The 13,250-nt window shown below is 48.1% G+C and overlaps 2 protein-coding genes across 14 annotated transcripts in view; both read right to left on the bottom strand.

Annotated features, from left to right (window-relative positions):
- Nucleotides 1-10,052, bottom strand: part of VAMP1 (vesicle associated membrane protein 1) — a 30,192-nt gene extending 20,140 nt beyond the window's left edge. For 2 of the 13 annotated variants that reach the window (XM_065639246.1, XM_065639231.1), the window contains exons 1-5: nucleotides 9,982-10,052; nucleotides 9,157-9,286; nucleotides 8,216-8,374; nucleotides 7,917-7,968; nucleotides 4,764-4,861 (exon numbers count right to left, since the gene is read on the bottom strand). In XM_065639246.1, the coding sequence (XP_065495318.1) occupies nucleotides 4,806-4,861; nucleotides 7,917-7,968; nucleotides 8,216-8,374; nucleotides 9,157-9,286; nucleotides 9,982-9,983 (399 nt within the window). In that variant the 5' untranslated portion in view covers nucleotides 9,984-10,052 and the 3' untranslated portion in view covers nucleotides 4,764-4,805. The other 11 variants (XM_065639223.1, XM_065639238.1, XM_065639196.1 and 8 more) reach the window with 11 other exon arrangements.
- A 2,432-nt stretch (nucleotides 10,053-12,484) lies between these two features.
- Nucleotides 12,485-13,235, bottom strand: MRPL51 (mitochondrial ribosomal protein L51). Its single transcript, XM_065648755.1, has 2 exons — nucleotides 12,933-13,235; nucleotides 12,485-12,754 (listed from the first exon to the last, which is right to left on the bottom strand). Exons 1-2 carry the CDS (start codon nucleotides 13,183-13,185, stop codon nucleotides 12,558-12,560), a joined length of 450 nt encoding a protein of 149 aa, XP_065504827.1. The 5' UTR covers nucleotides 13,186-13,235; the 3' UTR covers nucleotides 12,485-12,557.
- Between the last annotated feature and the right edge of the window lie 15 nt (nucleotides 13,236-13,250).

Below are 13,250 nucleotides of genomic sequence, written 5' to 3'. Positions count from 1 at the left end.
ACCGGACACAAACACAAATACCAGAATTTAAGCATATAGTTTAGGCAAAGACCTGTGGTACCATGTACCAAATCTTTTTGCAAACAGCTTTTTTTGTTATGATTAACTAGTTTTTAAATTCAAAAAAACTTCAGATATTTTTAAAATTAAGGTCGATACACTGCCCTTGGGGAGATGGAAGATGCTACTGCAGTATATAAACTGTTGCCTAATCCTTCCCTTTGATATGTTAAACACATTTGTTGTACTGGTCTTGCTTTGAAAATGCACTTTTCACTTCCCAGAAGAGGGTGATTTTCTTCCTTCTTACAGACGTGAACACTATATTTATTACACAAATATTGATGGTTTTTCAAACTTTATCCCAGTGCTCAGCTGATGACCCTTGTATGAAAGTGAAGATATCTCTCTGCTGGGAACAGATGCAAACACTTCAGGGGTGTCCTTCAGCAAGAGGGGCAGCCTAGCAGGAGGGAAAGCCCTGCAACCACAGGCACTCAGTTGTGGGAACATGTATTCCCCCTGGGAGGCCCCCATGGCGGGGGCAGGAGCGCAAAATCGGGACTTCTACAAACATGAAAAAAAATTCCAATTTCTGTGTTTATGGGCAATTCAAAATGAAGAAAAAGAGTGGGGAAAGAAAGGAAAACTTGAAGTTGCCTTAATAAAAGGACTTTCATGTTCTGTAAAAACACTGCCTAAGAGGCAGAGTTAAAAGCTAGGTTTAGCAGCTAAAACAAAAAAAGCAGCTTTGGTCATAATTAAAAACAAGAAAAAAAAAAGGCAAATAGAGGAATTAAGATGCTGCACTCATAGACCAGTTCTTGGTCATGAATTCAGTACAGCAGACTACTGCCTTCCATAGTTTCTAGCACATGAATGAGCAAAAACCTGACACTGGACACATGAAACCATTTGCTTCACAAAACCACCTCCAAATCAAGAAAGGAGAAAGAGCAGGTGCAACATCTAAAGCAGTCTCTGTGTATCACAAACATACTATGATTCATACATTGAACGTGATCTTTTCAGAATATCTGAATAGTAAGACAACTCTTCACATCACACAGTACCTTGTGATAACCATAAAAAAATATCATTGATGTGACCCATTGCATCACACATAGATAAGTGGGTAATTAAAGGAAGATTAATCAGAGGCATAACTACTTGAAACATTACATTCTCTTTAATGTCCTAAAGAAATACAGCTGTAGAAGATGATGTATTCCCTAGGGGAAGCTTGCACCATATTATTTCTCTCTTCTGTAAAAGTGTTAAAATGGAAAAAAAAATGGCCCCATTCTGCATAGCTGTAAATCCAGAGTTAAAAGCCTGTACAAATACAAAGTTGTTATACAAGTTGGTAAATAGACTAGCTCTCCCTGTCCTGAGGATCAGTGCAAAAATGGTAATCTTGGGAGAAATCAGGTGATCCTCCCAGGAACATCCCTACACTTATTGTAGGCTGACAAGACCACAAATTCTCAGCTCAACAGATGTATAGTAAGCTCAGTCTGGCTGAAAACAAGAGGCAAGTCCACCAGCACTGCAGTGAGAGCATGGAAAATTGAGTGTTTCACTGAGAATGTGAAATACTACAGGAAGTGTGCATTTAGAGGGACTCATCTGTCGGCAAAAGGTAAATTAAAGGTCTGAGCTGGAGTCAATTTGTACAAGAGGAGAAAGTTGAGGGGAAGTAAACGCTCAGTAGTCATAGGTTTGTTAGAAGCATAGAAGCATGCAAGGAGCAACTGCATGTTATAGGACACTGAAGAAAAGGCAAGTTGTGTCTTCTTAGACTGGGAGCATCTGTCATGCAGGGGGAAAGCAGAGAAGTAGAAATACAACTGCTTGAAGGGGGAAGGGAAGTGCAGGAGGAGAAAAATATTTTTGTGGGTAAGTTGGAGTATTAGAGTGGTTTCGTTTGCTGGAGTAAACGGCACAGGAGTAGGTGGCTCTACATGCTTAAGAAGAACAAGGAGGAGAAAAAGGTTTATAGGACAGAAATTACAAAGGGAGAAGAGGGATGAGTGTTTAAGAGCTAAAACTAATAGCAAAGGATCTGAGGGAGTGTTTGGTGCTGCTGAAATACAAGGAACAAGATGTGAGCCCTTTTAGGATGCAGAACAGCACACAGAGACAGGGTATAAAGGGCACCAGTGTCTGTGGGACCACGGTGGTGGCATTTGCAAGGTGATTGAGGGCTGAGGGCTAAGGGCATTTGGAAGTCGTGCTAGCAAAGAAAAGGATACAAGGAGCCTGGGAAATGTAGGGACACTGAAGTTTCTGAGGGCTCTAACTGTGAGATCAGAGAATTTGGAGGATCTGAGAACCTATAAGAAAACCTGGTGTGCAGCGGGAATGGAAAGTACTGGAAGAAAGGGAAGAATGAGCCAGTCTCTCCAGGAAACAGGAAAAGTAAGTACAGGATGGTTGAGAAGGCAGGAAACACCAAGACAACACCACAGGCAGGCATGCCCTGCTCTCTGCTGAAAACTTGTTCCTTAACAGCATCACAGTCACAATTTGACAGATATCAATTTTTTTTTTTTTAATGTAAGAATTAAGGTAACACAGGAAATGCATGGAAGTACAACCTAAGTGTCTAGGGAAGCTGGAAAGTGATTAAAAAAAACCAACTTCAGAAAACAAGCAATACATTTAGAAGAACTAAACTCTGCTTGCTGGAGTGCTTAAAGAAGCTGAACAGATAGGTGCAAGGTTTGTCTGCACAGATTGAAGTAAAACATAGAAGAAATTTGAAGAAAGGGCCACCAGGCTCTTGGGACAGTTTCAATAAAATCTAAGGAGTGGAGATGTGAAAGGTGAAAAGGGCAGGAGTGCTGTTGGTGAAAGGACAGAGGGAACCAGGGCTCAGGAACACACCAGAGGGATGGCCATGTTCAGTCTTGCAGTTCTTTATAGTTACCAATGTTCAGTATTTAAAAGGATCCTGTGAGCACGAGAGATGAAAGAGCCTTCAGCTTCCAAGTACATGCTGGAAGGCAATGAACTAAAAAAAAAAAAAAAAAACTTAGTATCTGGAGATTATGACAGATTTATCAAAAAAATAGTTACAAGTGTTTTTGGAAAAGAAACCTGACAGAAGAGAATGTGAAAAGACAGTCATTTTGGCCTCTGCAATAGTAATTTAGTGGGTCTATGCAATGAAGAATGTTATGAGGCTATTCACATTGGAAAGCTTGGGAACAAATAAGAGTGCTTTGAATAACTACATCTGACAAAAAAAAGTTCAAAGATTAACAGAAGTACAACTTCATTTCCACCTGTAAACAAGTTTTATGAAGGCAACCACTTACATCCTCTAGAGGAAGCATTGTAGGGAACCTGGAAAAAACACTGCACTGAATCTCATGTATCCAACACACAGCAGAGTTGCCTATTTTGTAAAACCTACATCCTTATCTGTTGCATCTCTCACAGAGTAATTATTTGCTTGGAGATCAGAACAGATAAAACCTCTGTACTTCCCCATTATTACCCCTCTTCTCCAAGATAAGGCTTCCAGCCTCAGTGAGTACTTCAGAGCAGGGACCTCTGTCTCTTCACAGGGAAGCCAGGTCTGTTAAACAAACATTGATGCTGCATTCCTACTCTGGAGAAAAATGTTGTGCATCTTCCCCACTACCTTTTGCTTAGTGTCCAGCTGAGACAAGAAACCAACAATCCCTCCAGCTGATGAGCGTATGCAGCCTTCTCCAACCAGTACATAGAAATATCAAGAAAGACCAGAACAAGGCCTAGGGCATCCAGAAACATGAATGTTTAAGACACATCCACTTAAAAGCAGTAGAGTTGAGGTCCCACCAAATCTGAAGGTGTCAGGATGAAGCAGTTGAATACAAGAGTTGCATGTGTAAAGGCCAAGCTTGAATATCTAATTATACTCTTAAACAACTACTGTTTGCCAAAGCCTTAATCTTGCTTTTAGTGCACATTTGAAACCAGGATAACAGACTCTGCAGGAGCAGCAGAGGTGCTAAAAGTTTAAAGGATGGCACCTCAGAAGGGAGCTCCCTGAAGAGCACAGTACTTCAAACATGTATAGGATTTATAGTTAGACATGCAATTCTTTTCTGCAAACTTGCACAATATGACTCATGATTTGGCCACAACCCTGGGGCAGCTTTCAGCAGCTTGTTCAGCCCCAGCTCCATGCTCAAGAGCAGCTGGTCAGCTTCTGAAAGCAAGCACTTGGGTCCCTAGGTTTGGCTAGGGGCTTAGAGACTGTGTAGTCAAAGGTCTGGAAACATATCTGTTGTAAGAAAATAAGCTTTTCCTACACCCCTACATAAACAAGGCTGAGAACTAACAGAAAGACAACACACAATGTGGCAGGAATTGTAGCATGAGTAGTTCATTCTGGTTATGCAGGCCTGATCTGTGCTGAAGTTCAGACTGTGCAGGCTGTTTTAATCCATTACCCAGTCCAGACATCCTCCTTTCCTAGTAACGCTTTCATCTTTGAAAGAATTAGCCTGGGTGCACCATTCCAAATTTACCACAGACCATACATTGTTCTGGTATGATTTTGGTCATGTTGAGGATTGGACAAAGATTGGTCATAAGGGATCCACAAGCCACAGGGAGTACTGTTTTACAACCTAAAGTCTGTAACTGCATGGACAGATAAGGGCACAAGTACCTCATTTTAAAATAAGTCTGCACTTGACAAAGCTCTGTCATTTCTTTTTAATGAGTTTCAAGTATACAGTGAAGCAAAACAAGGGAGCACTTACCTTTATTCCAGCCATGCTCCAAGATATGCTGTGAACAGTATCCTACTCTTGGAGGTCTTCATTTGGATCATGATGTCCCAACACCAAAGAATTGTTTTCTGTGTTTAAGGATCTGATGATAGGTTGTTGAAGTGCAAAAGCAGCACAACTCAAGAAACTAGAGCTATCAGCAACGCACCCTCCCATTCAGGGGACTACCTTCCCATGCATTATGCAGTGGCTGGACATTTGGTGGACAGGAGTTAGACTGGGTAGCCTATTCCCCAGAGGTGTCGGTCCATACATCTTGTTACAGACTTACCAGGGAGTTGGTCCAGCACACAGTTAGTTCCACTACAACCGGAACTACCACCATTGCAACAGAAGACTACCCAGTGCTTTGAGAGCCAGAACTTCAGGTGTGTGTAGAGTATGGAAGTGACATAAAAATGATGTTCCAAGAAGCATTTGGTATCCCAACCTCTTCCCACCCACTGATAGACCAGACAGACTCAGTAAGGTGGTGAATTGTGTTTCTTAGAGACCATTTAAAATACATGAGCTGATTACTATATCATGCCGGAGGAGATTACAGTTGTGTTAATAGAGGAAGGAAATAAACTGCACGTGCATGAGTGGCTGTAACGCTGTGGACAGCAAAGTCCCTTGCTTTTACTCAGAGGGCCTTGGTGATTTTTTTTTTGTCCATGCAGAGACACAAAGGAGGGGGAAGGGAGCAAAAGAGGCAACATACAACATCTAAGAGAAAGAAATGGAAGAGATGGCCTAGGGGGACCTCAGCCCCCAGAGGAACAGGAGGAATGGGGCACCAGAGGCTTGTTTAGAAGAGTTCAAGAGAATTGCTGGTCTGGGGGCCTCAAGCTTGTATGCCCAACCCCCTAAGATGATAGCAGTAAGTAGTACAAGCAGGCCCTGGCTCCTCTTCAGTAGATGCACTTCTGACCGTCCATCACATCTCAGTTCCATGGGGAATTAGGGAAGTGCTCGGGGTCGAGGGCTGCTTCGCTCCAGATCTTCACCTCTGCCCTCACCCAAGGTGGAGAGGGATGGAATTGCAGGGAGATGAACTCAGCGCAAATGAAATGCTGGGGCATGGAAGTAAGCATGCAAACCTAGCCCTTTCCCATATGCTCTGTGAAGAGGAAAGGGGCTTCCTCAGCACACCCAATGAAACAAAAAGCATCTGCTCCTCCCAGCTCTTGTACTTCACTCCTATCTGGGAACTCCAGTGATGCTCTCTCCTTCCTCCTTGCATCCTCTTAAGCCTAGACAGATCCCAGTGTATTCTAGAACCAAGGCAGAACTTCCTAAAAGGAGCACCCTCTTTCCAGTCTCAATTACAAGCTACAGCTCAGCTTGTAAAAAAAATTTTTAAAAAAGCACATTCCTCAGAAAACTCTGCAGAAACTGAGGAACAGGGCAGCTCATTTAATCCCAGGTTTGACAACACATTAAAGCATTCACAGGTCTTGTAATTTTTGAAGAACGATGAAGTTGATTAAAGAAAGCCACAGCATTCCATGCTGCAAGTTTACTTCCAGCAGAGACCACCTTGGATCTAAATTCAAAGGAACCCATGGCAAGCAGGAAGATTTCAGTTCGATAAGCAAGATCTCTAGAGATCTAAGCTGCTGTACTGGGACATCTGATATAATTTTGCAAGACCCATGCCCAGAGCAGCATTTACCTTTGGATGCCTACCTAACCATTCCACATATTTTCAAACTCATGCTGAAAGTTAGGGCTTTGTGGGAGCAAAAACAGAACAGGTGTTTGTAATCAGAAAGCTGCGTGGCTTGTTTAGTCTAATCTGGAATACCTCCAGTCTCCTCCACCTCCATCTGCTATGTAGTGGACTTCGTTTGACATTCAACTCAGTAACACAAAGGAAAAACACCCATTCCCACTCTGTCACTACCCCAAAGTCTTCCAGAAAGCAACAAGACAGTAGAAAGCACAGGGTCCTGGCTTGTGTCTGCATAGATGAAAGGAATATTTGACACCTCCCCCAGACTCCTTACTGTTGTTCTTTTGTTCCTTCTGGCAGGAGATTTTACTCCAAAACTTGTCTTTTTGGTAGTAACAAAGCTCCTTTCACTTAACTGTGTTTAATCTGTTGCACTTGACTGAGGTAATCATGTAGGCTCTCCTTTATAATAACTGAAATGGCCATGTTCAGACAGCAAGTCATCTGAAAATAAGGACAGGAAGAATAAATTGTTTCTTTAAGTGCTCATCTCTCCACGGCTAGAGAAGTCTAGATGACTGTCTCTAGGCTCAGCCAGATGGCTCACAGTCACTGACCAACACGAACTAGCCTTTATTTCAGAAGCTCAATGAAAAGCTGAAGTCATGCTGCCACTCTTTTTAGGCAGAACACCAAATAATCTTATATGCCGAAGTCCTTCATCCCCAAAGGCACCGCGTTAAGGCATTCTTCTGTTGCTACAGTCCACACAGGCACTATTTGACAAGCTCACACCCAACAATAAACCACAAAAATTCCCTGCAGAAGAGAAGGAGCAATAGCTACCCACTCCTCCTCTACTTCCCCTTCCTCTAAACTAGATGACCCCCACTAAAGCTGCAGCAGCTGTTGAAGAGTCTAACCATGTTCAGTAGAGCACTTCAGAGTCCTATACAGAAGACAAATTAAAACCAATAAAGAAATAAATGAAGAAGCTAGGTGGAAGGGAAGGAAAGATTTAAAGGCAAGAAGAGACAGGCAAGGTGACAGGGGACAGTAGGCTGCAGACTGAAGGAGCTACATTCAAGTAAAAAAGTAGACTGGAGACAAAGCAATAGGGAAAAAAAAAGGAAAGAACAAAAGGGCAAGTTACACCAAAGGTCCCCCAGACACCTAAAAAATCCCTGACCAGGGAATGGACTTGCCAACCCACCCAACTCCAGGGTAAATGCCCCTCATACTTACGGGTTCACCTGATCTGGCAGACAGAATTTCCCATTTCTAAAGTGATGGCCAACCCCAATTCCTTCTGTTACATGTAAAGCATACCATTTCCACAATAAGTGTGGGAGTTCCAACACCACCACCTCCCTTCCCCAAGGACTGAAGACAACATTTATGCAACTAAGACCCTCCAGATCTCAAACCAAAATTGGTGCTTTGATCCTGGGCTTTTCATTACTTACCTACAATCACCACCACCACAATGGCACAAATCACTCCCATCATGATCATCATCTGAAGAGAGAGATTGTCAAAGAGTAACACTTAGAACAAATTGACAAGTTCCCATCTTCCCTTACAGCCAGGGAACCTATGCCAGACCCTGAAGGTGAGACAGCCAAGGCCTCAAAGTCTTTCCACAGTAAAAAAAAATCCTATACATTTGAAATAATTAGGCCCCAACTATGCTTTCAAAGCCCTGAAGGACAGGACTAGCCAAATTTCCTGCTAATGAAGGAGATCATAGCACTAGAAAGCTCACCTTGCAGTTCTTCCACCAGTACTTCCTTTTGAGTTTTGCCGCGCTACTTTCAAATTGTGAGGCACCAGCCTGAAGTGCATCTGCCCGGTCATCTAGCTCTGACAGTTTCTGGTCTCGTTGCAGCACCTTGTCTACATTTACACGCATTATATCAACCACCTGCAGAAGTAAGAATAGTAGCGGCAGTTGCATTGGTAAAGAGTGGAAAAAGTAAGAGGAGTAACTTGGCCAATAACCAACAAATGAAAGCCCCAAACAAGGCAGAAAGGTCACGATAAGAAACACCTTCCCAGCTGTTGCCTAGACTGAAGTGGGTGTAAAAAACCTAGACCCCCAGTTCAACCACACTTAAACCAGGTCCTCAGTCTCACATTCTCACTTGTTTTCAAAAGCTCTCAAATCCAGCAAACCTAAGCCACCCCCCTCATTAATCATATCCTCACTGCCCGCTAGCTGCAAAGACAACTTTGAGCTACATATTGCTGCCCCAGTGAGGCACAAAGGCGTTACTGCATGTCAGCAACCACGCTACAGAGACTGAGGCTGGAAAGTCAGGCAATGTTCCCTACACATCGAGCCTGCATATACACTGCTCCCTTGAAGCAGCTAGAAGGGATTAAGAGCTGTTCTGGATGCCATATAGCTGTATTTCCATAACAGATGCACAATACATGGTACCAAAAGTATAACAAGCCTGCTCCTCCGAAGTCATAGCTGAAATAAGAAAGTTTTTAAATATAAAGCATTCTGGCTTACAGCCTCTCTATAGGTCTGCCATTATATTTTGTGTATTGGGTATTAATGCATTTCTGGTATTGGCATGACAAAAGCATCCACCCCTTCAGCAACAGATGCTTGTCAGGAGCGTCGCTGCTGCAGAGCAGTAGGAGATGGCTCCAGGCAGCCTGTGGGAAGCCAGGGCGGCTGGCAGAGCTACTGACCTCCTCCACTTGGGCCTGCGTCTGCTGCAGCCGACGGTTACTGCTCAGATTGGGGGGTGGCCCGGGGGGGCCCCCACCAGGGGCTCCCCCTTCAGGGGCCCCGGGAGCAGGTTGCTGAGCTGGGTCAGACCTAGGGAAACACACATATCGGCAAAGAGAAAACCCAGTTCGCTACTCAAGACATAGGGCACCTTGTCCCTCAAATCCACCTGAACCCCAGTGTCCCCAGGCTTGGGCAGCGCAGGCAGCAGCCCCGGGTGTCCGTGCCCTCCCTGGGTCCCCCGAGAGCAGGAGCAGGCAGGCTTGGAGCGAAGACAGGCCCAGGAGGGCAGCGGGGAGGGCCAGCCCAGAGGCGGGGGGGCTTGGGAGTGCGGCTGTGCCCGGCGCTGCAGCCTCCCGGGGCCGAGGAGGAGAGTGACAGCCACCCGGCCGCGCGGAGGTGACCGGGAGGCGGCCCCAGCGTGCTGCAGCCGCCGCGGGGAGGGAGAGGAACAGGGCCACGCCGACCGGGGGAGGCAGCGCGGGGCCGCCCCGGGGGGAACGGCAGTCCCCGGGCTGGGAGGGGGCGCGGCGGCCCGAGGCGCCGCGCATCACGGGTGGGGCACGGCCCACGCAAACCGCCCCCCCCACACGCTATAGGCCCTCGGCGAGCACCAGGGCGCGGGGGGGCGGTGCGGGCAGCCCTGCCTGCGGCTGCTGCAATGCGCCACTCGGCCCCGCCGCCGGCCAGGACGCGGGCTCCGCGCTGGCCCCTTCCCTCCCGCTCCACCCAGCCCCACACCGCGCCCGCCACAGCCCGCCCGCCACGGCCGGGCGGACACTCACATCGCCGAGCCGGACCAGCACCCCCGCGCAGACCTCAACGGACAGCTGCACCCAGGCACCTGGGTGCACTGCTTCTGGGGCCCCGAACTTATGGGCGATTAGGCCCCACCCCCTAGAGCTAGCAGCCAATCAGAAGTAGGCATAGGCAGGACTCTCCAGGAACAGCAAATCAGCACCGTCTTAGAGTACCTCCACAACCAATCATTCCTCTCCCCCTCCCCGGACTTCCGAGGGGATAAGCTCCGCTCCGCTGTGGCTCGCCCCCGGGGCTGTCCAATGGGAGCAGAGTCCGCACCCCCTGGTCGGCATGCGCGAGCCGCGCGGCGCCCCTCCACTGCGGCGGGGCCGGTGAGTAGCGGGGCGGGGCTGCCCGGTGCCTCCCGCTGCCCCGCCGGGCTTGCGGCCGCTAGCGCCCCTCTCCCGGCCCCAAAGGGTCTGGGTGGCCGCCGGGCCCCTCCCGCGGCCTGGCGGTGGACCCGCTGCTTCCGCCGGCCGTGAGCGGAGGCCCTGCCGCCTCCGTGCGGGTCACGCAGGGCCCGAACACGGAACCTCGCCTGCGCTAGTGCCGTTACAGAGGGGCCGCCGCAGCTCCCGCCGCCGCAGCGCGTTTGTTGGCTCGGGTTAAAGCGCTGTCCGTGCAATTACGGTATGGCGTGGCTGGCCCGCTTCCACCGTACAGCATGGCGTTAACAGGAACCCAAACCAGTCCCTGAAGCGGCTGCGTTTGAGCCTCCGCTGCTCACGGGGGGAAATCAGGCTCCAGCAGCAGCCCCAAGAACGGCTACACGTTTGCTTTTACCCCCTCTAAATATTTTGAGGAGCCCGCTGGATCAGAAGGGAGGACTCTTCGAATCAGGACAAAAAGGGAGGCAGGAGCGTGCTGGCACAAGAAGTCTCCAGACAGCATTTGGTGTGGTGAGTAGTGTGGCAAGTGACTGGTTCACACCTACACTGAACTTTAGTTTCCTCTCATAAGGCGATACATGCCATTAATAAGTTTTTAGTGTCAGATCTGACAGGTTAGCAGGTACACGAGATAGAGATGTTCTAAATTATAGCCTGGGAGCCAAAAGTCTATGGCTACAAAGAAGGGGAAAGCTTGATACAGGGCCGTGACTAGAGCCAAGTGATTTGCAGGTAGGACTACTGAGGGTTAAGGAGCAACCTAGTACCAGCCTCAGCAGAACTGAAGGTTTTTCAGCTGTGCCTTCAGACAAGCTGTGAAGGGACAAGTCATAGAAGAAGCTTCTGTAGCTTGGCGACCTTCCCACCGCAGTTTGAGGACCATTCCAACAACCATTGTAAATAACAGAAGATGGAGCTTGTGGAACTGCTGCACAGAGTCCTTGCCAAGTTGGTACTTAGGGACTAAGAGCTGGCAAAGGGTACAACATACTTTTCTCTGACACTTTTCCAGTTTCTGACACTTTCAGCCAAGGGTTTGCTACCCCTGTGGTTTATGTATGTAATAACCCCCAGCTGTTGCCTTCCAGGTGCTTACTCCGTCTCCACTTGGATGTGTGCACATTTCCCAAAACCACAACACCTTACTGCAGGAGTCCCACCATGCTCCTGAGAATGTGGACTTCAGCTTCCTGAACAGAGGCTTCGGCTTCACCTTCCTAAGACTTAGACCGAAAGAAAGTTCTTCTACTCCCTGCCTCTTCCAACTAAGTGGTTTTGAAGACAGAGTAGCATTGCTCTGTAACAGGATTCATAGTGCGCAGACAACTCCCCAAATACCTAGCAGCTGAAATAACAACTAAGGGAGAAGAGACAGGCAAATGAGGCAGGCAAAAGAGCAGGCAATGCCTGCTCATCATACAGATTTTTCTGAAGTATAAAATAGTCTTTGTGATACTGGACTACAGGGATGTCAGCTTTGACTCACTATGACTTGTCCTCTAAAGGAACCAATAACGGTTATGGAAAACTAGAAGTCAGAATTTTAAAAAACAGTTAAGTGCATGAATTATTTTTGCAAATCCTGACTAAATTATAAACAAAAAGCCACTTGGTCAATAAGTGTCATTAGTATGAGATTAAGCCATCACCAGTGTGAAACAGAGAAAAATCCTGCTCTTAAGACAGGTTCTGATGCATTTCAACTGATATTTGGATCATCCACACTTAATCAACGATAAATGGAGGCTAGGGGGGCAAGCAGTGAGTACAAAAACGTATTGGCAGGCACTCTTAGCACTAATTTGAAAATTTGACTACAAGGAAAAATCTCAACTGGAGTGTACTGAAATTGTCAAGTAGGACATGAGAACCTGGGGTTCACAGAGACTGAAAGGAAGCTAGAAGCCTGGCCAAAAAACAGAGGACTCAAGTCAAGTTCAGGGACGCAGGCTGGAACAGATGTCTCTGAGAAGTACGTCAGAAATGATTGTGGGGGGCAGAACTTGCACAGAGGAGCTCAGGCTTGGAGCAGCAGCAGGATCTTGAATCAGGGCCAGAAATGCACAGCAAAGGTTGCAGAAAGCACTAGGAACCAAACTGTGTGAAAGCTGGCTTTATTCTGACCACGATGCCATAAAACCACGCTCCATGTGCTGAACCCACAGTTGCTCCTAGCGGTGCTTCCCAGTGCGATTGAAGCGCCTGTACAAGTACCGGATCCTCTTGGTGAGCTTGTGGTAGTCCTCTATAAACATCCGATCTCCCACCACCTGCTTCTTGCGGATGCACCTCTGCAGCTCGTTCCCCCGCCAGCCTCGCAGCCACTTGGGCCCCACAATGAGGTTCTTCGGGTGCATCTGGAAACCGCCTGAGAACAGTATGGCAGAAGCAGAGAGGATGAAAATGAGCACTGGAGGAGGCTGTTCCCAGGGCTGCCAGCCCGATTCCCCCGCCCTCGCTCCTGGAGCCGCCGCTCGCCCGCAGGTGAGTTTATCCTCCCTCCCCTCCTGCCCTGGCGCTACAGCGAGTCGGGGGAAGGGCCTTACCCAGAATCCCCACGTTGTCGTAAACCCCAAACAAGGCCCGTTTTTCTGTCCACCGATCCACCTCCTTGCGCTTCGGGGGCTCCTTGATGCGGAATGCCCGGGTGAGCCCCGCCAGGGGCGAGGAGAGGGGCACGGGGAGGCCAGGCCGCACGGGCCCCCAGCGCGCCCCTCCGCCACCGCTAATGCTCCGCTCGGCCTGGAGCAGGGGCGCGACCCGGCCCAGCAGGGCTCGCCCCACCGCCAGCGCCGCCATTGCGGTGACCCCGGGGGAGGAGCAGCAGCGTCGCCGGCCCGCCCGGCCCCCGGCTGTGGCTGTCG

The sequence above is a fragment of the Caloenas nicobarica genome, chromosome 1 (genome assembly GCF_036013445.1).
Source record: "Caloenas nicobarica isolate bCalNic1 chromosome 1, bCalNic1.hap1, whole genome shotgun sequence".
Taxonomy (NCBI): Eukaryota; Metazoa; Chordata; class Aves; order Columbiformes; family Columbidae; genus Caloenas; species Caloenas nicobarica.
The sequence above is the reverse complement of the archived record's forward strand: the minus strand, read 5'-3'. Positions and strand labels throughout refer to the sequence as shown.

Excerpts from the sequence above, each read along its gene's own strand:
- MRPL51 (XM_065648755.1), bottom strand. The coding sequence starts at position 13,185 with ATGGCGGCGCTGGCGGTGGGGCGAGCCCTGCTGGGCCGGGTCGCGCCC. Across the intron at positions 12,755-12,932 it reads CGACAACGTGGGGATTCTGG|GCGGTTTCCAGATGCACCCG; the intron begins GTAAGGCCCTTC and ends TACTGTTCTCAG.